Raw genomic sequence first — 27707 nt, forward strand, 5'->3', positions numbered from 1 at the left:
CTGGCTTCAGGTGATCCAACTGCTTTGGCCTCCCAAAGTGCTGAGATTACAGGCATGAGCCACCTCACCCGGCCTTTTTTTTTTTTTTTTTAATTTACTTTTTTTTTATTCCTTTATTTGTTTATTTATTTATTTTTTATTATACTTTAAGTTCTAGGGTACATGTGCACAACGTGCAGGTTTGTTACATATGTATACTTGTGCCATGTTGCTGTGCTGCCCCCATCAATTCGTCAGTACCCATCAACTCGTTATTTACATCAGGTATAACTCCCAATGCAATCCCTGCCCCCTCCCCACTCCCCATGATAGGCCCCGGTGTGTGATGTTCCCCTTCCCGAGTCCAAGTGATCTCATTGTTCAGTTCCCACCTATGAGTGAGAACATGCGGTGTTTGGTTTTCTGTTCTTGTGATAGTTTGCTAAGAATGATGGTTTCCAGCTGCATCCATGTCCCTACAAAGGACACAAACTCATCCTTTTTTATGGCTGCATAGTATTCCATGGTGTATATGTGCTCACCCGGCCTTTTAAAATGTTTTTAATAGAGATGAGGACTTGCTATGTGGCCCAGGCTGGTCTTGAACTCCTGGGCTCAAGCAGTCCTCCCGCCTCAGCCTCCCCAAGTGCTGGGATTACAGGTGTGAGCCACCGCACTCAACCTGAAATTTTTTGGTTATGAAGGAAAACTGTCTTAAACAGTAATAGCAAGTTTGTTATAAGGTACATACACAAAAGGCCTGACACAGTGGCTCACGCCTGTAATCCCAGCACTTTGGGAGGCCGAGGTGGGCCAGGTCACTTACTTGAGCTCAAGAGTTGGAGACTAGCCTGGGCAACATGACAGAATACAAAAATTAGCCGGGTACAGTGGTGTGCACCTGTAATCCCAGCTACTTGGGAGGCTGAGGCAGGAGAATCGCTTGAACCTGGAAGGCTGAGGCAGGAGAATCACTTCAGCCCAGGGGCAGAGGTTGCAGTGAGCCATGATCGCACCACTGCACTCCAGCTTGGGTGAAACCCTGTCTTAAGAAAAAAAAAAAAAATACATGCACAAGATTCCAGAGAAAGCTATATAGTTTCTCCTTAGGGAGGGCAGAAATAATAGTCAAACCAGACCGCAGAAAGCAGAGTCTCAGTAGTTGAGTAACGTATCAAACTCTTTTTTTTTTCATTTTTTTCTGAGATGGAGTGTTGCCCTATCACCCAGGCTGGAGTGCAGTGGCGCCATCTCAGCTCACTGCAATCTCCGTCTGCCGGATTCAAGCGATTCTCCTGCCCCAGCCTCCCGAGTAGCTGGGATTACAGTCATGCACCACCACGCCCAGCTAATTTTTGTATTTTTAGTAGAGATGGGGTTTTACCATGTTGGCCAGGCTGGTCTCGAACTCCTGACCTCAGGTGATCCACCCGCCTCGACCTCCCAAAGTGCTGGGATTACAAGCGTGAGCCACTGCGCCCGGCCAGGTATCAGACCCTTAACTCACTCAGCTACTCTCTGTCTTCTTTTCCAATTGACCAAGATTTCCCATTTCTTCTAAATTTCCAAGAGAGGAACCCAGCCCAGTGCAGCCTTCCACCCGACACTGTACCAGCAGCTGCCAGCCTACATATTGCCCGTCCTTTGATCAGGTGGCCAGACCTCAAGGGGCCACCTCTAAACACAGACCAGCCGGCTCAGCCCTGCTTTCCTGAACTGGAGCCTACAGATAACACTACTTAAGATAGATAGGGGCCGGGTGCGGTGGCTCGCACCTGTAATCCCAGCACTTTGGGAGGCTGAGGTGGGCGGATCATGAGGTCAGGAGATCGAGACCATCCTGGCTAACACCGTGAAACCCCGTCTCTACTGAAAATATGAAAAATTAGGCTGGGCGCGGTGGCTCGCACCTGTAATCCCAGCACTTTGGGAGGCCGAGACGGGCGAATCACGAGGTCAGGAGATCGAGACCATCCTGGCTAACACGGTGAAACCCCGTCTCTACTGAAAACATACAAAAAACTAGCCAGGCGAGGTGGCGGCGCCTGTAGTCCCAGCTACTCGGGAGGCTGAGGCAGGAGACTGGTGTGAACCCGGGAGGCGGAGCTTGCAGTGAGCCGAGATCGCGCCACCACACTCCAGCCTGGGCAAAAGAGGGAGACTCCGTCTCAAAAAAAAAAAATAGACGGGAAGCTTGGATGTGCCGAGAATCATGATCCAGCTTGACATCTCCAGTGTGACTGTACTGACAACAGATACAGCTATTATTAGAAAAGCGGCATTTGCAGTCTTTCTATTTTATGATCTTCATTTTAGCAGAAAATGTTTTTTGACTCAATCCATTCATTATACTTTTCTTAATTTTTTTGATTAGCTCTCTTGAGAGGGAGGAAGCCAGGTGTTAGCTAAACCGAGTTTTTATAGACAGATGAATATTAAATGTGGCTTCACTGAACTACACACGCTTAGCTCATTTGATCTTCTCACATCAGGTTATCTAGAATTTGTCAGCCTATTTTGATGTGCGTGTTTATGTTTAATTCAGCAGGCAGGTTATATGGAATATAGGTATCTCAGCAGACATGTTTTGGCCAAGATTCCCTTCCCCATCCTGAAGCACATGGAACATGTAAAAATAGGACTGGCCTGGTCCCGTGAAACTACTAAATCACATTTCAAGTTGGCCTGTGTTCTCCTCTGCCCTCCTTTGCTTCTTTGAGCCGTTGCTACCATCTAAAATACAGCTGTTGAGTGTTTTTCCAGAATTATGTTATCCTTTGGGTACACTCACTTGCATTTTCTAATATACTTATTTTGTTCTGTTTTTCTGAACATAAAAATATATGGGGCTTCCCTATTAAATGGCAGAAAGTTACCAACTCTTGATTCCATATCTTGCCTTTAAAATACTTAATAGGGCCGGGTGCGGTGGCTCATACCTATTATCCCAGCACTTTGGGAGGCCAAGGTGGGCAGATCACGAGGTCAAGAGATAGAGACCAGCCTGGCCAAGGTGGTGAAACGCCATCTCTACTAAAAATACAAAAATTACCTGGGCATGGTGGCGCGCACCTGTCGTCCCAGCTACTCGGGCGGCTGAGGCAGGAGAATTGCTTGAACCTGGGAGGTGGAGGTTGCAGTGAGCCGAGATCGTGCCACTGCACTCTAGCCTGGTGACAGAGCGAGATTCCGTCTCAAAAAAAAAAAAAAAGAATACCTGAAGCCAGCCGCAGTGGCTCACGCCTTTAATCCCAGCACTTTGGGTGGCTGAGGTGGGCAGATCGCTTGAGCTGAGGAATTTGAGACCATCCTGGGCAACATGGTGAAACCCCGTCTCTACTAGAAATACAAAAATTAGCCAGGCGCGGTTGCATGCACCTGTAGTCCGAGCTACTTGGGAGGCTGAGACAGGAGAATTGCTTGAACCCAGAAGGCGGAGGTTGCAGTGAGCCGAGATCACGCCACTGCAATCCTGCCTGGGTGTCAGAGCAAGACTCCGTCTCAAAAAAAAAAAAAAAAAAAAGCCAGGCAGGCACTGTGGCTCACACCTGTAATCCCAATAGTTTAGGAATTGAGGAAGGAGGATCACTTGAAGCTACAAGTTTGAGATCAGTCTGGGAAAGAGAGTGAGACCCCCATCTCTACAAAATGTAAAATAAAAAGGCTAGTCATGGTGGCATCCACCCGTAGTCCCAGCAACTCAGGAGGTTGGCCCAGGAGGATGGCTTGAGCCTGCGTTCAAGGCTGCAGTGAGCTATGACCGTGCCACTGGACCGCAGCCTGGGTGTCAGAGCAAGATCCCCTTTTGGGATTAAATTTTTTTTAAAAAGCCGGGCACAGTGGCTCAAGCCTGTAATCCCAGCACTTTGGGAGGCCGAGACGGGCGGATCACGAGGTCAGGAGATCAAGAACATCCTGGCTAACACAGTGAAACCCCGTCTCTACCAAAAGTACAAAAAATTAACCGGGCGTGGTGGTGGCGCCTGTAGTCCCAGCTACTCAGGAGGCTGAGGCAGGAGAATGGCGTGATCCCGGGAGGCGGAGCTTGCAGTGAGCTGAGATCATGCCACTGCACTCCAGCCTGGGCGACAGAGGGAGACTCTGTCTCAAAAAAAAAAAAAAAAAAGAGCCAGGCACGGGGGCTCACTCCTGTAATCCCACCATTTTGGAAGGCCGAGGTGGGAGAATTGCCTGAGTCCAGGAGTTCGAGACCAGCCTGGGCAACATGATGAGACCCTGTTTGTTAAAAAATAATAATAGGCCAGGCGCGGTGGCTCAAGCCTGTAATCCCAGCACTTTGGGAGGCCGAGGCGGGTGGATCACGAGGTCAGGAGATCGAGACCATCCTGGCTAACACGGTGAAACCCTGTCTCTACTAAAAATACAAAAAACTAGCCGGGCACGGTGGCGGGCGCCTGTAGTCGCAGCTACTCGGAGGCTGAGGCGGGAGAATGGCGTGAACCCAGGAGGCGGAGCTTGCAGTGAGCCGAGATCGCGCCACTGCACTCCAGCCTGGGTGACAGAGTGAGACTCCGTCTCAAAAAATAATAATAATAATAATAATAATTTTTTAAAAAGAAAAAAAAATTGCCTAAATTGTCCCAGAAGGAGGAAAGCACTTTAAAAAACTAGTAATTGTAGAAGAGTCAAGTTATCAAAATGTTTCCATAAAAATAAGCCAGATCCATTTGTTTCCATGTGAATTCTTTAAAACTTTTAAGGAACATATTTAACCGTAATTCAAAAAAAGAAAAGAAACATCTCTCAAGAACAGACCAAAGCCAAGCACAGTGGCTGATGCCTGCAGTCCCAGCACTTTGGGAGACTAAAGTGGGAGAATCGCTTGAGCCCAGGAGTTGGAGACCAGCCTGGGAAACACAGCAAGAGCCCATCTCTACAAAAAAGTTTAAAAATCAGTTGGGCATGGTGGCACACGCCTGTGGTCGCAGCCACTCAGGAAGCCAAGGTGGGAAGATCCATAGAGCCAGGAAGTCAAGGCTGCAGTAAGCTATGATGGTGCCATTGCACTCTATCTTGGTTGACAGAGTGAGACCCTGTCTCAACAGCCCAGGCGCGGTGGCTCACACCTGTAATCCCAACACTTTGGGAGGCTGAGGCGGGCAGATCACCTGAGGTCAGGAGTTTGAGACCAGCCTGGCCAACATGGTGAAACCCCATCTCTACTTAAAATACAAAAATTTAGCCGGGCGTGATGGCAGGTGCCTGTAATCCCACCTACTCGGGAGGCTGAGGCAGGAGAATTGCTTGAACCTGGAAGGTGGAGGTTGCAGTGAGCTGAGATCGCACCACTGCTCGCCAGCCAGGGCGACAGAGCAAGTCTCTCTTTCTGCATAGATAGATAGATAGGAAGCTGAGGCGGGAGGAACACTTTAGCCCTGGAGTTGGAGACCGGCCTGGACAACAGAGCAAGACCCCACCACTGGGAACAACAACAAAAGAACAGCTCGTAGGCTGGGTGCGGTGGCTCACGCCTGTAATCCCAGCACTTTGGGAGGCAGAGGCGCACGGATCACCAGGTCAGGAGATGGAGACCATCCTGGCTAACACAGTGAAACCCCGTCCCTACTAAATATACACAAAATTAGCCGGGCAAGGTGGTAGGCACCTGAAGTCCCAGCTGCTTAGGAGGCTGAGGCAGGAGACTGGTGTGAACCCGGGAGGCGGAGGTTGCAGCGAGCCAAGATTGCACCACTGCACTCTAGGCTGGGTGACAGAGCGAGACCCGTCTCAAAAAAAAAAAAAAAAAATACAAAAATTAGCTGGGCATGGTGGCAGGTGCCTGTAGTCCCAGCTACTCAGGAGGCCAAGGCAGGAGAATCGCTTGAATCCGGTAGGCGGAGGTTGCAGTGAGCCGAGATCACACCACTGCACCCCAGCCTGGGCAACAAGAGTGAAACTTCGTCTCAAAAAAAAAACCACACTGAGAGGCAGAAGAGCTAATCTCCTGAACCTCTGTGTATCTCAGTGTCGTCACGGACATGACGAGCTTGGATAAGCCTCAGAGCCTCTGGGGAAGGCCGTTTACAAACATGACCACAGTTTCTCCCATCCCTGTAAGTTGCCTCTTTGCAGCTTGACATTGCTGCTTCTCTTGTTAAAAAGTGGAGTTTTTTTCCCCCTTCCCTTGAATCTGGGTTAGCTCTGTAACTTGCTTTGACCAATAGACAGAAGTGATGTTATGTAACTTTGGAGTCTAAGCCTTAATTGCCTCCACTGTCACCTTCTTGGAATGATACTGTAGCCCTGTGAACAAGCCTGGGCTGGCTGCCTTGAGAATAAAAGACCACCTGCCACAGGAATGCAGGCATGTGAGTAAGCCCCAGGCAAAACCAGCAGAAAAAAAAAATATTCAACTGAGCTGAGCCAAAACTGCTGGGGTACAGAATTGTGAACAAATGAAATTGTCATTGTTTTAACAACACCCCCCCCCAAAAAAAAACCTCATAAACAAAAATCAAGATGTAAATGGACAAAATGAGGGAACATCTCTAGCAACTATACAGCTCTTAAAATCAACGTTTAGAAATATGCATAGCGGCCAGGCACAGTGGCTCACACCTGTAATCCCAGCACTTTGGAAGGCTGAGGAGTTAAGAGACCACCCTGGGCAACATGGCTAAACTCCGTGTCTACAAAAATACAAAAATTAGCTGAGCGTGGTGGTGCGCGCTTGTGGTCGCAGCTACTCGGGAGTCTGAGGTGGGAGGACAACTTGGGCCCAGGAGGTCAAGGCCACAGTGAGCTGAGGTCAGCCCATTGCACTACAGCCTGGGCAACGGAGTGAGACCCTGTCTAAAAGAAGCAAGGTAAAAATAAAAATGTGCATAATGATGAAAATGTAAAACCGGTCATGTTTGCCCAATCATGTAAATTTCCCCCCAAAAAAGCACTGAATTGTACCCGTAAGTGAATTTTATGGTAGACGGATTCTATCTCAGTACAGCTGTTAAAAGCATACATGCGCAAGCACTGTATTGATAATGATAAATAAAATCGGTCATGATTGATATTATTTATCGATAGTGATAAATAAAATAGTGATAAATAAAAACGGTCACTAACCTCTCTCTAGTAATTAAAACCAGATACTCTTGTGGGCCTATCACAGCAGCAAGTTATTTTATTGGTTTTGTTTTTGTTTTTTGAGACAGGGTCTCTGTTGCCCAGGCTGGAGTGCAGTGGCACGATCTCAGCTCACTGAAGCCTCGACCTCCAGGGTTCAAGTGCTCCTCCCTCCTCAGGCACCCAAGTAGCTGGGCTCAGGTGTGCACCACTACACCAGGCTAACTTTTGTATTTTTTGTAGAGACAGGGTTTTGCCACATTGCCCAGGCTGGTCTCAAACTCCTGAGCTCAAGTGATCCTCCTGCCTCGGCCTCTCAAAGTGCTGGGATTACAGGGGTAAGCCACCACACCAGACCTGTATTTTTAATTCTAAAATGCATTTTAGGTTAGGATTTAAAGACAACATGTCATATCTCCGTGATGGCATTGCAAGTGACTGTCATTTTCTCTGTAATGTGCAATTTTTAAAATTTTTCTCTGACTACCACGTATTCCTTTTGTAATTTCAATTAGTGGCTTTTTTTTTTTTTTGACAGGGTCTCACTCTGTCACTTAGGCTGGAGTGCAGTGGGGCTATCATAGCTCACTGTAACCTCGAACTCCTGGGTTCAAGCAATCCTCCCACCTCAGCCTCCCAAAGTGATGGGATTACAGGCGTGAGCCACTGCGCCCGGCCTTCTGTGACCATTTTTAAGGCACTTGATACATCTTGCAAAATTGCCCTCCAGGAAAGTTCCACTGTTACGCGCCCACCAGCAAGGTTCACTTTCATTTTTAAATTTCATCTCATTTTGTTTTAGTCTGCTCATATTTCTAATCTTGTTATATCCCTTTTTATTATTTCTTTGGGGTTCCGATGCCTCCCAATTTAGTGTTCTCGTTGAATTTCATTAGCATCTGTTTTATTAGCAGTGCAGGCGAAGGATTAAAGTGTTAACTAGGATAGACTGACAAAAACCTATAAAAATGTATGTTATTATCTTTGCATAAATCCTATTTAATCAAAGTTCCCCAGAAACCTCGCACCAGGGCTTATCTCAAGGGACGGAACTGGCCGCTGATGATTTTTCTAGACCGTGGCATGTGGCTCTGTCTCAGTGGGAATGGTACATTCGTGATCTATCTGGATTCCTGTCATAACACGGTTTTACTGGGTTTCTGTGTCCTGTCACATCCCATCAATTCACTGCCCGTTGCTTTCACTCTTCAGCAACGAAGGAATCTTTTTTTTTTTTTTACTTTATTTATTTATGTTTATTTTATTTTTTTATTTTTTTCTTGAGACGGAGTCTTGCTCTGTCTCCCAGGCTGGAGTTCACTGGCGTGATCTCCACTCACTGCAAGCTTTGCCTCCCAGGTTCATGTCATTCTCCTGCCTCAGCCTCCCAAGTAGCTGGGACTACAGGGTCCCACCACCACGCCGGGCTAATTTTTTCTATTTTTAGTAGAGATGGGATTTCACCATGTTGGCCAGGATGGTCTAGATCTCCTGACCTCATGATCCACCTGCCTCGGCCTCCCAAAGTGCTGGGATTACAGGCGTGAGCCACCGCGCCTGGCCGAAGGAATCTATCTTTAGTTTGGGTCCTTGATTAGACACACACCCACAATTTTCTCATTATGTAAAATATATACCAAAGGATGTATATTCTCAAAGTATTGTGAATGAATCTTTTTTTCTTTACTTGAATCCCAGTTTAAATGCACTAGGGATGGCCAGGCACGGTGGCTTACGCCTGTAATCCCAACACTTTGGGAGGCCAAGTGGGTGGATCATGAGGTCAGGAGTTCGAGACCAGCCTGGCCAACATGGTGAAACCCCATCTCTACTAAAAACACAAAAATTAGCCGGTTGTGGTGGGCACTTGTAATCCCAGCTACTCGGGAGGCTGAGGCAGGAGAATCACTTGAACCCAGGAGGCGGAGGTTGCAGTGAGCCTAGATCATGCCACTGCATTCCAGCCTGGGGAACAGAGTGAGACTATGTCTCATAAATAAATAAATAAATAAATAAATAAATAAATAAAAATAAATACACTAGGGATATTAGCAAGGTACCCTTTTGGTATAGAATCACTCCCTCTTTGTTTTAATACAAAATGTCACAGATTAAATTTGGTTGATGAAGTACATACATATTCTCACTTTCTGTTATCTCTACTGATAGATGATTAATGCAAAATATTGAGTAATTTTAAAAAATCAATACTTAATTTTTTAGAAATAATTAGAGATTTAACTCTGACATAAATACCCACAGTTCCTGGGCCTACTTCTGTCAGAGGGTAATCTATAAATAATTCACAGAGCTGACATTACTCACTGTAGTGTGATCATTCTTTTCTAGAAAATTTTAGCAGCGGTTCTAATATAGATTGCCAGTTATCAGTAGTTGGCAATGCAAGTCCACTTTTAATTATGCACACGCTGATTATTCAGACTACAAATTGTCCATGCCCTGGCCGGCTCCTTCCTGCCACCTGCCTTTTAGCATTTTCACTGCTCGTTAGCACATACACCAGAAGGTGGGCATTGAACAAGGCGGAGAAGAAGAAACAAAATCAGTGAAGCACTTCAGAGAAGCTCTGATGAGAGATTTTAATACAATTTGTAGAATTATTAACTAGAATTGAGTCATTTGGATTCCCTGTGAAATGTATTTACTTGTTCTATTCTTGTTCTCCTTAGCAACAGATAGTAGACTTGCCTCCAGAGAGACAACATTATTCCTATTATTCCTACATTTAGTGTTTTCCTTTATAAAACTTATTTTTTTTTTTTGGAGACAGAGTCTCACTCTGTCGCCCAGGCTGGAATGCTGCGGTACAATCTTGGCTCACTGCAACCTTTGCCTCCCAGTTTCAAGTGATTCTCCGGCTTCAGCCTCCCGAGTAGCAGGGATTACTGGTGCACGCCACCATGCTCAGCTAAGTTTTTATATTCTTAGTAGAGACGAGGTTTCACCATGTTGGCCAGACTTGTCTCAAACTCCTGACCTCAAGTGATCCGCCTGCCTCGTCCTCCCAAAGTGCTGGGATTACAGGCATGAGCCATGCACCCAGCCTATAAAACATTTTCATGTGATGGTTCATAATATTTTCTTTATCCATTACATTTATACCTAGACTATTTATTTCTTTGGTGAATTTTTTTGTTTTGTGAGACAGAGTTTTGCTCTGTTACCCAGGCTGGAGTGCAGTGGTGTGATCTTGGCTCACTGCAACCTCTGCCTCCTGGATTCAAGCAATTCTTATACCTAAGCCACCAGAGTAGCGGGGACTACAGGCGTATGCCACCATGCCCAGCTAATTTTTGTATTTTTAGTACAGACAGGGTTTTGCCATTTTGGCCAGGCTACTCTCAAACTTCTGACCTGAGGTGATCCGCCCAACTCTGCCTCCCAAAGTGCTGGGATTACAGGCATGAGCCACGGTGCCCACCCTGGTGAGTGGTTTTTTTGAGATTCCTGGCATGTGTTTGGTGATATCACAATTATTTGATGCTTTTTCCAGTTTTCCAGAAAACTGAATGTTTCCTCTTAGATACTAGTATCTTTTATCTTCCAACCTGTTTTGTTGGAAACATAATTTGCCTCATGCTTAAACTGAGGCTACTGAACATAATTGAAGCATTTCTGTATGCCCAAGATTATCTTTACTGTACATACTCCTAGGACAGATGGCTTTGACAAAAACCGGCACAGGTAGAGCCTCTGGCTAAGTGAAATGGTACAAGTGGACTTTTAAAATGCTAATTAGCCACCATGTTTTCTTTTCTCAAATGAACAAACTTTTTCTTTTTTTTTTTTTTTTTTTTTTTTTGGAGACAGGGTCTCACTCTGTTGCCCAGGCTGGAGTGCAGTGGCGCGATCTCGGCTCCCTGTAACCGCCACCTCCCGGGTTCAAGCAATTCTCCTGCCTCAGCCTCCCGAGTAGCTGGGACTACGGGTGCCCGCCACCACGCCCGGCTAATTTTTTGTGTTTTTGTAGAGACGGGGTTTCACCATGTTAGCCAGGATGGTCTCGATCTCCTGACCTTATGATCTGCCTGCCTCGGCCTCCCAAAGTGCTGAGATTACAGGCGTGAGCCACTGCACCCGGCCAAAATGAACAAAATTTTAAAGTAAACTACTATGGGCTTGAAAAGACCAAAAAAGAAAAAGATAATAAATTTTACAAATATGGTAAAACTTTTTTTAAATATTTATTTTTTATTTTTATTTTTTTATGTGTGTGGTTTTTTTTTTTTTCCAGACAGGGCCTGCTGTCACCCAGGCTGGAGTGCAATTGTGCGATAATGGCTCACTGCAGCCTCACACTCCAGGGCTCAATTGATCCTCCCGCCTCAGCCTCCTGAGTAGCTGGGACTACAGATATGCACCACTATGGCTGACTAATTTTTTTAATTTTTTTTTTTTTTTTTTAGAGACCAAATCTAGCTGTGTTGTCCAGGCTGGCCTTGAACTCCTGGGCTCAAGCAATTCTTCTGCCTGAGCCTCGGGGTTACAGGCAGGAGCCCCGGTGCCTGGCCTGCTTAAATATATAAAGTTCAGGTTAGTAACTAGGTCGCTTGTTCTATTAACCAGCCAAAGACCAGATAAACAAAAGCCTTTGGGCTCTAAAAGTCTTTGGGAAGTCACCTCGACAGGGGCTCTGGTTTCTGTGTTCTCCCTCAGGAACATCATGAAACTATCTAGAACGCTCCCTACTCTTCATTCTTTTTTTATTGCTTTTCTGTAAGTTCTCATCTTTGGCTATTTCGTGGTGTAGAGACACAGTCGTTAGGTTCCAGGACTCCAGTGGACTTGGTGTGGTTCATCCACTTTGCTTCCTGGGGACCGGAGCTTGCCATGAGTCATGTTCCATCTGATTTACATTGGATCCGGCTGTGGTGCCATGACTCACATGGGCTGCAGGCCTAGCTGCCCGGCTCATCTTCTGAGGCATAGACGGCGGGGCCAGGGCTCATGTCCTGACACCTTTTTCCTTCTTTCCTCTTGCCCTGTCAGGATCTAAAGGGAGCATCGTTACTGACAGCAGGCAGGTGCGCCTTGCCACAGGCATCTTCCCCGTTATCAGCCTCCTGAACCACTCCTGCAGCCCCAACACCAGCGTGTCCTTCATTAGCACTGTCGCCACCATCCGCGCATCACAGCGGATTGGAAAGGGGCAAGAGATTCTCCACTGCTATGGTGAGCCATCCCTCCGCACTGCTGTCCCGCCCCGACAGAAAAGGACAGGGGGACGCGAGTCAGCAAGCCCCCGGGCGTGTGACTTCACCTGTCTACTGTCTGCTTCCTGGAAGAGGCGGTGAACACTCAGGCCTAAAACAAGGAAGGGAGGGAGGAAGGGAGGGAGGAAGGGAGGGAGGGCCTTCGTACTAGGGCTCTCTTGTGGCTAAACTATGTCTTGCTCTGTTTAATCACTATGTATTTCCTGTTCTGAAAATGGGCTAGGAACAACTTCTTGGCTTCTGTTTCTTCCTGTCTCAGCAGCTTGGAAGCTTATTTTAGTATCCAGTTCCACAAATGTCTGAGTAAAGGTTAGCTGTCACATGATAAGTAATTGTCCAGACCCTCCACTAAGCTGAAGGTTTTTAAGTCGTGTTTGACTCTTTCTTGCTTTCAACATTGGCTGAGGGTGATCTCCCTCCAGGGCCTCACAAGAGCCGGATGGGGGTTGCCGAAAGGCAGCAGAAGCTGAGGTCTCAGTATTTCTTTGACTGCACCTGTCCAGCTTGTCAGACTGAGGCACACAGGATGGCTGCAGGCCCCAGGTGGAAAGCATTCTGTTGCAACAGTTGCAGAGCTCCCATGCAGGTAATTCTCTCCTCTCCCCTCTACGTTTCCCAGAGGTCAGTTTTCCAGCCCGAGGGTGATCAGTGTTTGGGAGGAAGCCGCCTCCGTTGTAGCCAGTCATCCGCCATTGTAGCCAGTCAGCCGCATACACTGCTTCCCCTCCACAGAAACTACAGGGAAAGGTTCCGTTTAATGTTTCTCTTATAAAGGACAGAAAATCCCTTCTGAACTGGTGTGGGATTTGGGGGAGACTGGGAATCTATTTGCTCAAGTAAGTCATTGAAAAGTCCCAGGATAGGCCAGACACAGTGACACTTGCCTATTATCCCAGCACTTTGGGAGGCTGAGGTGGGGAGATCACTTGGAGGCCAGGAGTTCGAGACCAGCCTGGGCAACATAGCAAGACCCTGTCTCTACCAAAAAAAATTTCAAGAAAAAAATTCCAGGATAAGTCTACTTAAGGTACAGCTTGATCCAGGGGCTTTCTGTCCACCCCTCTCAGCTTCATTTTCTCTGTGGTGGCCCATCCTCACACAGACTTCCCTGTAATGGTGCAGGAGAGCTGCCAGCAGCCTGCGGACCTCCTGCCAAGGAGGATAAGAGCACACACCGCTCTAACAGCAGCCTGGGCAAAGATGCTACTGAGTTTCATTGACCTGAGAACTGTGGGGACATAGTTTTCCTCCAGCCATTTGGGCCAGAGAAAGGAGCTATATGTGAGCCACATGCCACACCCTCAGCTGTAGGGCACCAGCCGTGGGACTGAGGGTGAGAGGGATCCTCATGAGACACTGGGCTGCTGTTGCTAAATGAGAAAATAGATATTGGCCTTTGAAACACAGCAGATGTCTACCTCAGAGGATTTCCCCTCTGCCAGAGGTGCCGTATTCTTAGGAGAGTCGTGAGTGAAACGCAGAGCTGGTTGTGTTAGAAAGCTAAACTTGCAGACCTGAGGTCAAATGTAGGGCGATCACACCTAGCACCTTTTTCTATTGGTTTTCTTTTTTTTTTTTCCCTAAGATGGGGTCTCACCCTATCACCCAGGCTGCAGTGCAGTGGCATGATCTCCGCTTACCACAGCCTCAACCTCCCAGATTCAAGCAATTCTCCTGCCTCAGCCTCCCCAGTAGCTGGGATTACAGGCATACGCCACCACGCCCAGCTAATTTTTGTATTTTTAGTAGAGATGGGTTGGCCATGTTCTCCGTGTTGGCCAGGCTGGTCTCAATCTCCTGGCCTCAAGAGACCCACCCGCCTCGGCCTCCCAAAGCGTTGGGATTACAGGCGTGAGCCACTGCGCCTGGCCTTTCTATTGGTTTTCTTTTTTTTTTTTTTTTTTTTGTGAGACTGAGTGTCGCTCTGTCACCCAGGCTGGAGTGCAGTGGCGCTATCTCAGCTCACTGCAAGCTCCGCCTCCCGGATTCATGCCATTCTCCGACCTCAGCCTCCCGAGTAGCTGGGACTACAGGCACCCGCAACCTCCACGGCCTGCTAATTTTTTATATTTTTAGTAGAGACGGGGTTCACTGTGTTAGCCAGGATGGTCTCGATCTCCTGACCTCATGTTCCACCCACCTCAGCCTCCCAAAGTGCTGGGATTACAGGCGTGAGCCACCGTGCCCGGCCTTTCTATTGGTTTTCTTGGGACTTTTTCATAACCACTAGAAATGTTCGTCATCTAAAGTCCTGGCCCCAAAAAGCGACGAGAGGGGCTATAGAAATGGAAAGAAACGGTGCACTATCCCCATTCTGTTCCAAGAATGAAACCTCAGGTGGGATCAGCTCCTGCCTTCATTGGAACTGCCGCCATCAAACTAAATTCTATCAGGCTTTGGTCATGATGTGCTATTACAGGCGTCTCTTTCCTCCATGAGGTAAGAAACTGTGCAGCAATCCTATAATGTGAGCACAGGCAACGTTGATAACCGCCCCGGGCGTTGGAATAAAGAGAAAACTGACTTCCACAGGGAGATGGCGTGCTGCGCTGTGGCAACAGATCTTGTGCAGAATCCGTCGTCAGCAGAGACCACCTAGTCTCTCGGTTACAGGACCTTCAGCAGCAGGTCGGAGTGGCCCAGAAGCTTCTCAGAGATGGTGAACTAGGTGAGACTGGCTCCCCGCTTTGGTCCTCCAGCCCCTTCCCTTTTATTCATTCTGATACCATTTTGGACTCAAGGATACTCAGTACTGATGGAAGAATTGAATGTCATTATCCCCATGCCAGCCACAAGATGGCTATATAGGCCAGTGAGACCAAACCCTGACCAGCCCTGTTACTGTGGGGCCCTTGAAAAGGGGCCAGGTGATTTCAGCTGTTGTTTTCTTCTGCATCCGATTGCTAAGTTGAAGTACCTCTGCCAGCGAACGGGTCATCACTGACATCCGTGAGCTTTGTGCAGTTCCAGAAGTTCAGTGCCATTTATTTTAATTCCAGGGCCTAGCAACGTAACTTCCTAGAAGGGCGGTTCTGCCCTCCTCAGAGCTGGTCTGTGCTGGGGAGCAGTGGGGCGAGAGCCCAGCTGATAGGAGTGTCTTGCTCTTTTCAGAAGGAGAGTTGTGGAGCTCCCCATCGCCCTTGAAAACCCTGCCTTAGAGCTTGACGCCATGGGATTGTGTTTGCCCTGCTTTATGAAAGTTGACCTTTAGCTTAGATTTCAGGGTCAAGAGAAGTCATGGTCATACGTGGAAGGTAGAGTTGGTCGAGTTGGCAAGTTGATGTTGAAAACCCAGGGTAAATGTGGGAAGGCCTCCCCTAGCGCCTTTCTCCACTGACAGAGAAAACATAAGAGAACAGCAGCTTTATTGGAACAGACACTGTGGGTTGGTGACAACCCAGGGAGGCCGACGGGAATGTCCACATTCAGCCCAGCTGATTCAGAGAATTTGAGACCTGGGTTCTCATTTCTAGGACTGAGCTTATGTCTGTAGTGAGGCCTCTTTCCTCTGAATTGACAGAGCGAGCCGTTCAGCTGCTGTCGGGGTGCCAGCGTGATGCCGAGAGCTTCCTGTGGGCAGAACACGCCATGGTGGGAGAGATCGCGGACGGCCTGGCCCGGGCCTGTGCTGCCTTAGGTACGGCGTCGGCCTTCATGTTCTGAGTCAGGAACAGTCTGCTGTGGGTGTTTCATCGTGGCCCCGGCCTTGTCTGCCTGGTTACCCCAACTCTGTAAACGGACGCCGCTCCCCCTCTCATTCCGTTTTCTCACCCCAAAAATGTGCATCCACAGTTGACTGTGGTTCTTTTCTGGAACAAGACTTTTCTCTTCTCACAGGGGACTGGCAAAAGTCAGCCACCCACCTACAGAAGAGTCTCCGCGTGGTGGAGGTTCGCCACGGGCCGTCCAGCGTTGAAATGGGCCATGAGCTCTTCAAACTGGCCCAGATCTTCTTCAATGGGTGAGTCCTCTTCCCACCTCACAGGGCACACACTGTTCTTTTCCTAGGCTCTTCTGGGTGTTACTTTTTTTCTATGGTGTTTTTAAAAGCATGTTGAAACTTCTTTATTTCCTCTTTAGGAGAGAGCTTTGCCTTCTGTTTTTCTAACAAACTTAACGCTTTAGAATTTCCTCCCGGGAGGCGGAGCTTGCAGTGAGCCGAGATCGCGCCACTGCACTCCAGCCTGGGTGACAGAGCGAGACTCTGTCTCAAAAAAAAAGAATTTCCTCCTGGGAGATATGGGGAAAGCTTTTAGATCTCAAGTGAATTTCCCAGAGAGAACTTGGCCAGGCAGCCCCACCCACCCTCCAGATAGTGTTCCTTCCCGCTTCTCTCGGGTTCATCACAGCCCCCTTGGCTGTCTCATTCCCAGCACTCTCAACTCCAGGCTCTCTGCCTTCTCCCTCCTCTGCATCCTGTTCCTTGTAAAGCATTTGCTTGAACCAGGGAATCAGGGCTGATTTTACCCCCAGACAACATGTGGCACTGCCTGGAGACTTTTTTTTTTTTTTTTTTTTTTTTTTTTTTTTTTTTTGAGAAGGGGTCTTGCTGTCTTGCCCAGGCTGGAGTGCAGTGGCACGATCACAGCTCACTGCTTCCTCAAACTCCTGGGCTCAGGCGATCTCTGGAGACGTTTTTGATTGTCATGACTTGGAAGGGGGGTGCTACTGGCATCCAGTGGAAAGAGGCCAGAGGTGCTGCTAAGCATCCTGCCGTGTACCGGACAGTGCACCCCACCAGCCCCAGCAAAGAAGGATTCAGCCCACAGTGTCAGTAGTATCAGGGTTGAGAAACCCTGCTTTTTTGTTGTTGTTGTTATTTTTGAGATGGAGTTTCACTCTCGTTGCCCAGGCTGGAGTGCAATGGCGCGATCTTGGCTCACCACAACCTCCGCCTCCCAGATTCAAGTGATACTCCTGCCTCAGCCTCCCGAGTAGCTGGATTAGAGGCATGCACCACCACGCCCGGCTAATTTTATATTTTTTAATAGAGACAGGGTTTCTCCATGTTGGTCAGGCTGGTCTCGAACTCCCAACCTCAAGCGATCCACCTGCCTCAGCCCCGCAATGTGCTGGGATTATAGGCGTGAGCCACCGCGCCCAGCTTTTGTTTTTTTTTTTTAATCCTCTGTTCTAAGCAGAGGAACCTGCTTTGAAGGTTAAAAGGAAAGAACAGCACACTGATACGCTAATGCCAAATCCACTTTTGTACTGAGACCATTTAGGGCCCAATTTCAGGATTTCTGGGTGGAACACCTCCAACCTTGGTAAAGCTGCCCTTGGTGTACATTGCTATGAGAACGTGTTTAAAGATTCAACCTCGGCGGCTCACGCCTGTCATCCCAGCACTTTGGGAGGCCGAGGCGGGTGGTCACGAGGTCAGGAGATCGAGACCATCCTGGCTAACACGGTGAAACCCCGTCTCTACTAAAAAATACAAAAAACTAGCCGGGCGAGGTGGCAGGCGCCTGTAGTCTCAGCTACTCGGGAGGCTGAGGCAGGAGAATGGCGTGAACCCGGGAGGCGGAGCTTGCAGTGAGCTGAGATCCGGCCACTGCACTCCAGCCTGAGCGACAGAGCGAGACTCCGTCTGAAAAAAAAAGGTTCAACCTAAGGCTATGAATGGTGAGTGGGCCGATACCCAAGACACAGAGACATTCTGTTTGGTCAGAGCGAGGGAAAAGGGCTGCAGAGTTAGGTCAGAGGTCAGCCCTAAGATGGTCACTCTAAAATGAACACTGCTGTGTAAACCTGTGGTCAATACCAGATGAAAACTTTGAGGCCGAGTGTGGTGGCCCACGCCTGTAATCCCAGCTACTCAGGAGGCTGAGGCGGGAGAATCACGTGAACCCGGGAGGCGGAGGTTGCGGTGAGCCGAGATCGCACAACTACCTGGGCGACAAGAGTGCAACTCCGTCTCAAAGAAAAAAACACTTGGAGATTTGCCTCTTGTTCTCAGGATCCTGGAGTCTATACTGTCTTTTATAACTTTTTTCTCACATTCTGCTTTGCAGCGTGTTTGTGACAGTGTCTTACTGTTCTGCACTGTAAGATCCTTGATGACAGAAATGATCTTATATTCTTCACGGTGTGTGAGTGGGCCCTCAATGAACATTTGCCTCCCGAATCAGTGAACTAACTCCTCTTACCTCCCTTGGCTCAGGTTTGCAGTACCCGAAGCCCTGAGCGCAATCCAGAAGGCTGAGGAGGTTCTGTCGCTGCACTGTGGCCCGTGGGACGATGAAATCCAGGAGCTCCAGAAGATGAAATCCTGTTTATTGGACTTACCACCCACCCTTGTAAGGTCTTCAGTTTAGGGTCCCAAGGGGATTTTGACCCACAGGAAAGGAGCCCGTGGAACACAAGGTAAAGAGGTTATGGCCGGGTGCGGCAGCTCACACCTGTCATCCCAGCACTTTGGGAGGCCAAGGCAGGCGGATCACGAGGTCAGCAGATCGAGACCATCCTGGCTAACACGGTGAAACCCCGTCTCTACTGAAAATACAAAAAATTAGCCAGGCGAGGTGGCGGGCGCCTGTAGTCCCAGCTACTCGGGAGGCTGAGGCAGGAGAATGGCGTGAACCCGGGAGGCGGAGCTTGCAGAGAGCCGAGATCGCGCCACTGCACTCCAGCCTGGGCAACAGAGTGAGACTCCGTCTAAAAAATAAAAAATAAAGAGGTTTTGTTTGCCAGCCGGGCACGGCGGCTCACGGCTGCAATCCCGACACTTTGGGAGGCTGAGGGGGGCAGATGACAAGGTCAGGAGTTCGAGACCAGACTGGCCAACATGGTGAAACGCCGTCTTTACTAAAAACACAAAAACTAGCTGGGCGTGGTGGCAGGTACCCATAATCCCAGCTACTCGAGAGGCTGAGGCAGGAGAATCTCTTGAACCCAGGAGGCGGAGGTTGCGGTGAGCTGAGATCGCTCCACTGCATTCCAGCCCGACGACAGTGTGAGACTCCATCTCAAAAAAAAAAATAAGAGGTTCTGTTGCTGGGTGTGGGTTCTGTGGATCGGGTGCGGGTTCTGCGGACCAGGTGTGGGTTCTGTGTAGGTTCTGCAGGCCCGGTGTAGAAGCTTACATCTGTGATCCCAGTACTGTGAGAGGCTGAGGTGGGAGGCTCACGCCTGTAATCCTAGTACGTTGAGTTGGCCGGGTGTGGAGGCTCACGCCTGTAATCCCAGTACTTTGAGACACTGAGGTGGGAGGATCGCTTGAGCCCAGGAGTTCAAAACCAGCCTGGGCAATATAGTGAGACCGTATCGCTACAAAAAAAATTTTTTTAATTCACCAAGCATGGTGGCACATGCCTGTAGTCCCACCTACTCGAGAAGCTGAGATAGGATCACCTGAGCCTGGCAGACTGAGGCCGCAGTGAGCCAAGATCGCACTATTGCACTCCAGCCTGCGTGACAGGGTAAGACCCTATCTCAAAAAAAAAAAAAAACTAAACTAAACAGGTTCTGTTGCTGCTGAGCTTTCAACAGGAGACGGGACTTTCCCAACAGTCCCAAGCCTGGGATACGAGGGCTGGGGGGACTCAGAAACCATTGCAGTCAGAGAGACATGTATTTTGGTGGATATTTCTTGAAATGGTTAAGTGGCCTCCAATACAAACTCCCAGTTCCCAGAAAAGACTTAAAACTAGTATCTGGAGAGTCCAAGTCCTTTAAAAGGATTTTAGCTGATCTGCAGGCATCTGGAGGTTAGCCTGGGGTTTTGGCTGGATTCCACCTCACTCGATGATGATAGTCTGTTTCCCTGGAACATTCCTGTGGTTTTAGTAGTAATGAGATGTGTGCACCACTCCAGTGGGAGCTGAAACTCTTAGTAGTTACACTGTAATTGAAAAATAATTGTAAAACAAGGAATCAGTAAGGCGGCTTACCTCCAGAGACACTGGGTTCCACTTACAGCATCTAGCTTCCCCGAATCCTTTGTGAAAATCGGTGGAGTATAAATTGTGACTAGAGAAGTGAATATGGAGTCATTGTATTGAGCAGTTTCCTCCAGGGATGGCGGCTCTCAGTGTGTTTCCTGCCAGTTTTCCAGTCCTTATTCTCTGCCCTTCATTCTGTACTCTTGGCAGAGTCACTAACCAAACACTAATAAAATCAAACTTGTAGTAAAGACTTTATAACACATATCCCTCTTTCTAAGTTGTTGTTGTTGTTGTTGTGTTTTTTTTGTTTTTTGAGACAGAGTCTAGCTCTGTCGCCCAGGCTGGAGTGCAGTGGCCGGATCTCAGCTCACTGCAAGCTCCGCCCCCTGGGTTCACACCATTCTCCTGCCGCAGCCTCCCGAGTAGCTGGGACTACAGGCGCCGCCACCTCGCCCGGCTAGTTTTTTGTATTTTTTAGTAGAGACGGGGTTTCACCATGTTAGCCAGGATGGTCTCGATCTCCTGACCTCGTGATCCGCCCGTCTCGGCCTCCCAAAGTGCTGGGATTACAGGCTTGAGCCACCACGCCTGGCCTGTTGTTTTTGAGACAGAGTTTTGCTCTTGTTGCCCAGGCTGGAGTGCAATGGCGTAATCTCGGTTCACCGCAACCTCCGCCTCCCAGGTTCAAGCATTTCTCCTGCTTCAGCCTCCCAAGTAGCTGGTATTACAGGCATGCACCACCACACCTGGCTAATTTTGTATTTTTAGTAGAGACAGGGTTTCTCCATGTTTGCCAGGCTGGTCTCGAACTCCCAACCTCAGGTGATTCAGCCTCTCAAAGTGCTGGGATTACAGGTGTGAGCCCGGCCCTTTTTTTTTTTTTTTTGAGACAGAGTCTCTGTCACCCAGGCTGGAGTACAGTGGCACAATCTTGGCTCACTGCAAACTCCACCTCCCAGGTTCAAATGATTCTCCTGCCTCAGCCTCCCTAGCAGCAGGGATTACAGGCATGCGCCACCACACCCAGCTAATCTTGTATTTTTAGTAAAGACGGGGTTTCTCCATGTTGGCCGGGCTGGTCTTGAGCTCCCGACCTCAGGTGTGCCATCCGCGTTGGCCTCCCACAGTGCTGGGATTCCAGGTGTGAGCCACCATGCCCGGCCCTGAGTTCTTCTCTTTGTTGTCAAACCTAAAGAGACTCCTTTTCTCTACCAGACCTCTCCAAGCTGGCGAGTCGAATACAGACTGTATGAGAACCGGGGGCGGCAGGGGATTCGTTGCTGTTTGTGGTTTAGATTTTAAGAGACCGAGGGTAGGGATGGCCGCTCCCTTCCACCAGGATGTGTAGCAAGAGTCCAACCCCATTCCAGTCAGAAGGGTACGGGGTTCCCTAGGTCGGAACCCTGGTTGCTGTGTTACCACTGGTGACCAAGTAGCTCAGGTGCATTCGTGGAAAAGAATGCCAGATCCACGCCGCTGCTCAGAGCTTCCCCACCCTGAGCGTGCCCAAGAAGTGCCCGTCAGTGGCCGTTGTATTATGATCAGGAAATCAGTAGCCCCAGAGATACCTGGCAATAGCTTTTTGGGAATCTGGAATACAATTAGCACTCAAACATCTGTAGAACGAAGGGCCCCAGAATATCATTTCTCCTCCTGTCTAATACTCTGTGGCAAGGGAAAGGACAGTGATTTTTTTGGTAGAGCTTTTTCAAGAAAAAAAAAAAGTTTAGTCCTGTGGACAGTTCGGTAGTTATTCTACTTCAAACACTGGGCATGTTTCATGTTCCTCAAAAAGCCCAGTTGGCCGGGCGCGGTGGCTCAAGCTTGTAATCCCAGCACTTTGGGAGGCCGAGGCGGGCGGATCACGAGGTCAGGAGATCGAGACTATCCTGGCTGACACGGTGAAACCCCGTCTCTACTAAAAAATACAAAAAAAACTAGCCGGGTGAGGTGGCGGGCGCCTGTAGTCCCAGCTACTGGGGAGGCTGAGGCAGGAGAATTGCGTGAACCCGGGAGGCGGAGCCTGCAGTGAGCTGAGATCCGGCCACTGCACTCCAGCCTGGGCGGCAGAGCGAGACTCCGTCTCAAAAAAAAAAAAAAAAAAAAAAAAAAAAAAGCCCAGTTATACTTTGGGTTTTTTGTTGTTGTTGTTGTTTTTTTTTTGAGACGGAGTCTCGCTCTGTCGCCCAGGCTGGAGTGCAGTGGCCGGATCTCGGCTCACTGCAAGCTCTGCCTCCCGGGTTCACGCCATTCTCCTGCCTCAGCCTCCTGAGTAGCTGGGACTATAGGCGCCCGCCACCTCGCCCAGCTACTTTTTTTGTACTTTTTAGTAGAGATGGGGTTTCACCGTGTTCACCAGGATGGTCTCGATCTCCTGACCTCGTGATCCGCCCGTCTCGGCCTCCCAAAGTGCTGGGATTACAGGCTTGAGCCACCGCGCCCGGCCTGTTGTTGTTTTTTGAGATGGAGTTTCACTCTTGTCACCCAGGCTGGCGTGCAATGGCATGATCTTGGCTCACTGCAACCTCCACCTCCCAGGTTCAAGCGATTCTCCTGCCTCAGCCTCCCGACTAGCTGGGATTATGGGCATGCGCCACCACACCCTGCTAATTTTGTATTTTTAGTAGAGACGGGGTTTGTCCATGTTGATCAGGTTGGTCTCGAACTCCCAACCTCAGGTGATCCGCCCGCCTCGGCCTCCCAAAATGCTGGGATTACAGCCGTGAGCCACCGCACCCGGCTGTACTTTGTAAAATAGGCATACCTCCTTACAAAGAATATGTTTAGAATCTTTACATATCGGGTCTATTTACTGTGTCCTTGAAAGCTTTCTTTAAATGATTTATAAAATAACAGTTTCCTTAAGTTACAGATGGCCTCTCTCATCTCTCCGTGTGTTGTTTACAAGCGTGCTTCAGTGATTATGGGGGCAGGAAATGGCCTCCCGGGAGGATCACAGATCCTAGTACTGAAACACCCCCAGAGCAGAGCTGTCCCTGCATTATCTAACACAGGTACCTTAAAGTTCTTATAGACGGTGACTTTCTGCAGCGTTTAGATAAAACCAGGCTAGAAGCAGAGGACCACCTCCTAAAGAGCAGTTTCTCTTCATATGATACTTAGCATAGCTCAAAATAGGAGGAGGAACAAAGTAGCAAGTTAAGGATAAAGCTCTTTTATTGTATGCATTGAAACCTTATGGGAGCAGCTTTGTGTCCTGTGGAATCTGCTGTCCCTCTGGGGTTCCCTTCTAGGGCACTGGAATGTTAAACTGGGGTATTAGGTGCCTCTGGGGTCCAGAATCTTGCCAATGAAGAGAAGGGCCCCTGTGTCCGTGTCCCTCAGGACGAAGATGAAAGGCTGGTTAAGGTGATAGTCCAGCAGGAAGGTGAGGTGCGCAGGCTGCAGCCCCGGGCTGGGGGTGGCTCCCGCCCCATCCTCGTTCCACTCGAAGCCGGCCCGGTGTTCCACTTGAGTCAGCTTGATGGGTTTGCCTGTGATCTTGCTAAAGTCTGGTGAATCAAACAAAGACTGCAGCTCTGTAGAGATGGAGAGAGATTTCCGTTAAAACCCTGCCTTCCCCGACACCCCGACCAAGGGATCCAGTTGCAAGCAAGCTGGGACGGCGCGCCACTGCTGACTTTCTGGGACGCCTCAAGAGCTCCGAGCTGGCCGAGGGTGGAGCGACTTGCCCAGGAGCACTTGGCAAGTTAGGTCAAGATGAGAAAACAGGTCAGACAGACTCGTCTTGAGAGGCAGTGTCATGAGCGCCTGTGAAGGAGGTCTGCTCGTGAGACTGAGGAATGAGCCTGATGAGAGAAGGCAGGCAGGACGGGGATTAAGGAATCATGCACGGCCCCTGCAAGGCCGTGGAGCCCTGAGTTCTGCTCAGCAAGGTGGAAGCCCCGAAGACCCCGGCCCGCCCCACCCACCAAAAGCAAAAGGGTCTCCAGACATACTCGTCTCCTGCAGCGACTTGGCGACTTCGCCTTCGTAACTCAGCTTCAGCTTGGGGAGGGTCAGCACCGCCTGCACCGTCTTCAGTTCCCGGTCTATGTCGTGAATGAACTCGGAGGTGAGGCTCTCCTCTATCAGGGTCAAATTCTGGGTCACTTTGAGGGGCAGGAAGAAGATGATACTCATGCTTCCGGTCAAAGGCAGCTGGGCAATCTGAGACAGGTGAGAAAGCACGTGGGTTAGTCCTTTAGAGGCCAGAAGCCGGGGACAGACACAGCCGGGAGCTGTCTTCCTCTCCCGTGGCGGGGCCCTGGCCTCGTCCTTCCCCCAGCCCCTCAGCTGTTTAACAATCCCCCTCTAGGTTCGAGCTTTCTGGCAGCAAGCCATCGCCTGAGATTTCTTCAGAAAGGAGGCTGTTGGCCTTTCTTACCTTGGCCTAATACCAACTGAAGTTATCTGCTGAAAGAATGTTCTCCTGTGGTTTAAGGAGCTAGAATTGAATTTCAGGTCTTTATTTTCTCCCAAAGTCTATCTGCCAACATTGACTGATCATTTGTTAGGTAGAGAGCGCTAGACTAAGACAGGGAGAACCGGGGATAGGAATACCGAAGGGGCCGTAAGAGGGCTTGGAGGCTCCACCCCATCTACCCACGAAGAGCAAAAGCATCCTTTGAACAGAGGCTCTCAACCTACAGTCCATGGAACAGATGGTGTCAGGGTCCCAAGAGTCTCCTGCAATCGTTGATAGAAACGTGTGTGTACACCTGGCAGTGCTCTCCCGGGTTTCAGAAATGTGTGTGTACACCTGGCAGTGCTCTCCCTGGTTTGAGGCACTGTCGTCAGATTCCCAGAGATCCCATGTGATGGCCATGACCCAACAAAGGTTAACAGTTACAGACTTACAACTAAAAGAAGTCAGGTACACGGAAAGCCTCAGAATGCCAACGATTGGCTGAGCGCGGTGGCTCACGCCTGGAATCCCAGCACTTTAGGAGGCCGAGGCGGGCGAATCACCTGAGGTCAGGAGTTCGAGACCAGCCTGGGCAACATGGTGAAACCCTGTCTCTACTAAAAATACAAAATTAGCCAGGCGTGCTGGCAGGTGCCTATAATCCCAGCTACTAGGGAGGCCGAGGCAGGAGAATTGCTTGAACTCGACAGGGCAGAGGTTGCGGTGAGCCAAGATCATGCCACTGCACTGCAGCCTGGGAGACAGAGCAAGACTGTCTCAAAAAAAAAAAAAAAAAAAAAAGAATGCCAACAATTTGGAGTTTGTCATTATTTTTCAAAGTCTGGCTTTAAATTCTAGAAATAGGAGTCTGAAGGAAAGAGAGAGAACTAACATTTGGGCACCCAATCTGAGGGCCCATTTCACATTACCTTACTCATCCTTCTAACAAACCCTGGGAGGATAAATGTTGATAACAATCCCCTTCCCCATCTTAAGAAGAGGAAAGGCTCAGAGATGTTATTAACCTGCTCAAAGTCAAACAGCAGGCGAAACGTAGACAGCTGTCAGATCTCACAGGTCGTTTTATTCCCACTCCCCTGTTTTGCTTCTCTGTCCTCTCCCTCCACCCATCACCCACATTGCCCCTACCCCTACGGACCTTGCAGCTGAGATCCGAATCCAAGCCATAGCGTAAAATAGCCTTAGGGTCTGACATCATGGGGACCCTCACGGTCCTCTCTTCATCCAAGTGGAAGTCCTCGAGGGAAGTCTTTCTGGGGTCAAACTTTGTTACCCACTGCCCTGGAATGAAATGAATGACATAGTCTGAGCCCCAGGAGACCAGAAAGACGGTGGCACCATGCTGTGTCCCCAAAGCGCATTGTTGAAAATTGCCTGACTTAAGGGAGCTTAGCCGTCAGGGGCTCTGATGCCTCAGGGAATAGGCCTGTCTCAGTGTGTGTGGTTTGGACCCCACAGTTATTTCCAGGACCCCAAGTACCCTTCACCAGCAAACTCCAATGGCGAGACGTTGATTTGGCTGATTAGGCTCTCTGGATTGTACACATTCTGTGATAGCCTGCAAGAAAAGTAAACTGGTGGCCAGGCGCGGTGGACTCACACCTGTAATCCCAGCATATTGGGAGGCCGGGGTGGATGGATCACTTGAGGTCAGGAGTTTGAGACCAGCCTGGCCAACATGACAAAACACTGTTACTAAAAATATAAAAATGGCCGGGCGCGGTGACTCACGCCTGTTGTCCCAGCACTTTGGGAGGCCAAGGTGGGCAGATCACTTGAGGTCAGGAGTTTGAGACCAGCCTGGCCAACATGGCGAAACCCCGTCTCTACTAAAAATACAAAAATGGCCGGGTGTGGTGCCTCACGTCTGTAATCCCAGCACTTTGGGAGGCTGAGGTGGGTGGATCATCTAAGGTCAGGAGTTCGAGACTAGCCTGGCCAACATGGTGAAACCCTGCCTCTACTAAAAATACAAAAATTAGCCGGGCGCAGTGGTGGGTGCCTGTAATCCCAGCTACTCGGGAGGCCGAGGCGGGAGAATCGCTTGAACCTGGGAGCCAGAGGTTGCAGTGAGCCAAGATCACGCCACAGCACTCCAGCCTGGCCAAAAAGAGCAAAACTCCGTCTCAAAAACAAAAGAAAGAAAAGTAAACTGGTGTGCACTCCTACGGCAGTGTCTGTGGGCGACAGTCAAAGACGGTCCGAGCTGGAAGAGACCTCTGAGGTCCTCTGGATCATGCCCTCTCGCAGCTGAAAACGGGCCGAAGCCGAAGAGGTGAAGTCACTGGCTGACGCTCGAAGCCAGCTGATGGCCAAGCTCCTCTAGCTTAATGTGACCTATAGTATCTGGATCCAGAGCTGTTCTCTCACACACTAGAGATCAGTGCTTGATGTAGGAAGCCATTCGGATTTTCTGCAGGCTGGGGGCCGCTCTTGTTGGTGCCTCAGACAGTTACAAAGCGTTTTGTTTTGTTTTGTTTTGTTTTGAGACGGAGTCTCGCTCTGTTGCCCAGGCTGGAGTGCAGTGGCCGGATCTCAGCTCACTGCAAGCTCCGCCTCCCGGGTTCATGCCATTCGCCTGCCTCAGCCTCCCAAGTAGCTGGGACTACAGGCGCCCACCACCACGCCTGGCTTATTTATTTATTTATGTGTATTTTTAGTAGAGATGGGGTTTCACCATGTTAGCCAGGATGGTCTCAATCTCGGACCTCGTGATCCGCCCGCCTCGGCCTCCCAAAGTGCTGGGATGACAGGCGTGAGCCACTGCGCCCGGCCGACAGTTACAAAGCATTTTAAGGGAGAGGGTGCCCAACCTCTCCCCCTGCCCCATGCCACCCCACAAGGCCTTATCTGAACGGGGCTGGCCCCACACTAGGCCTGTGGAACGATCTCCAAACACATAACCACAGCCTAGAAGGATGTCGTTGGTCACCTGCCATGTCTTGGGTACAGAACTAGAGTTGTTGTAAAACTTGGAGACAACATAAAAAGGTGTCTATGAAGTAGGTGTATTATCGTCACGTTGAAGGTGAGAACATAGGCCTGGAAAGGTTGCAAAATAAGTGCAGAGTTCCTCAGCTAGTACAGGCGGAGGTG

At 49.3% G+C, this 27707-nt stretch overlaps 2 protein-coding genes across 7 annotated transcripts in view; one reads left to right on the top strand and one right to left on the bottom strand.

Moving 5' to 3' along the window:
- The window catches only part of SMYD4 (SET and MYND domain containing 4), a 45528-nt gene extending 25082 nt beyond the window's left edge, over positions 1-20446 (top strand). For 4 of the 6 annotated variants that reach the window (XM_050763536.1, XM_050763535.1, XM_050763541.1 and 1 more), the window contains 6 exons: positions 12073-12255; positions 12719-12882; positions 14829-14964; positions 15817-15933; positions 16134-16257; positions 18460-20446. In XM_050763536.1, the coding sequence (XP_050619493.1) occupies positions 12073-12255; positions 12719-12882; positions 14829-14964; positions 15817-15933; positions 16134-16257; positions 18460-18613 (878 nt within the window). In that variant the 3' untranslated portion in view covers positions 18614-20446. Of the gene's footprint in view, positions 1-12072; positions 12256-12718; positions 12883-14828; positions 14965-15816; positions 15934-16133; positions 16262-18459 lie in introns of those variants that run through there. The other 2 variants (XM_050763538.1, XM_050763539.1) reach the window with 2 other exon arrangements.
- A 2899-nt stretch (positions 20447-23345) lies between these two features.
- The window catches only part of SERPINF1 (serpin family F member 1), a 173001-nt gene continuing 168639 nt past the window's right edge, over positions 23346-27707 (bottom strand). The window contains exons 7-9 of the mRNA XM_050763571.1: positions 25750-25892; positions 24142-24352; positions 23346-23721 (exon numbers count right to left, since the gene is read on the bottom strand). Coding sequence (XP_050619528.1) covers positions 23462-23721; positions 24142-24352; positions 25750-25892 — 614 coding nt within the window. The 3' untranslated portion in view covers positions 23346-23461. The remainder of the gene's footprint in view (positions 23722-24141; positions 24353-25749; positions 25893-27707) is intronic.

Source organism: Macaca thibetana, chromosome 16, assembly GCF_024542745.1.
Source record: "Macaca thibetana thibetana isolate TM-01 chromosome 16, ASM2454274v1, whole genome shotgun sequence".
In the NCBI taxonomy this organism is placed as follows: domain Eukaryota; kingdom Metazoa; phylum Chordata; class Mammalia; order Primates; family Cercopithecidae; genus Macaca; species Macaca thibetana.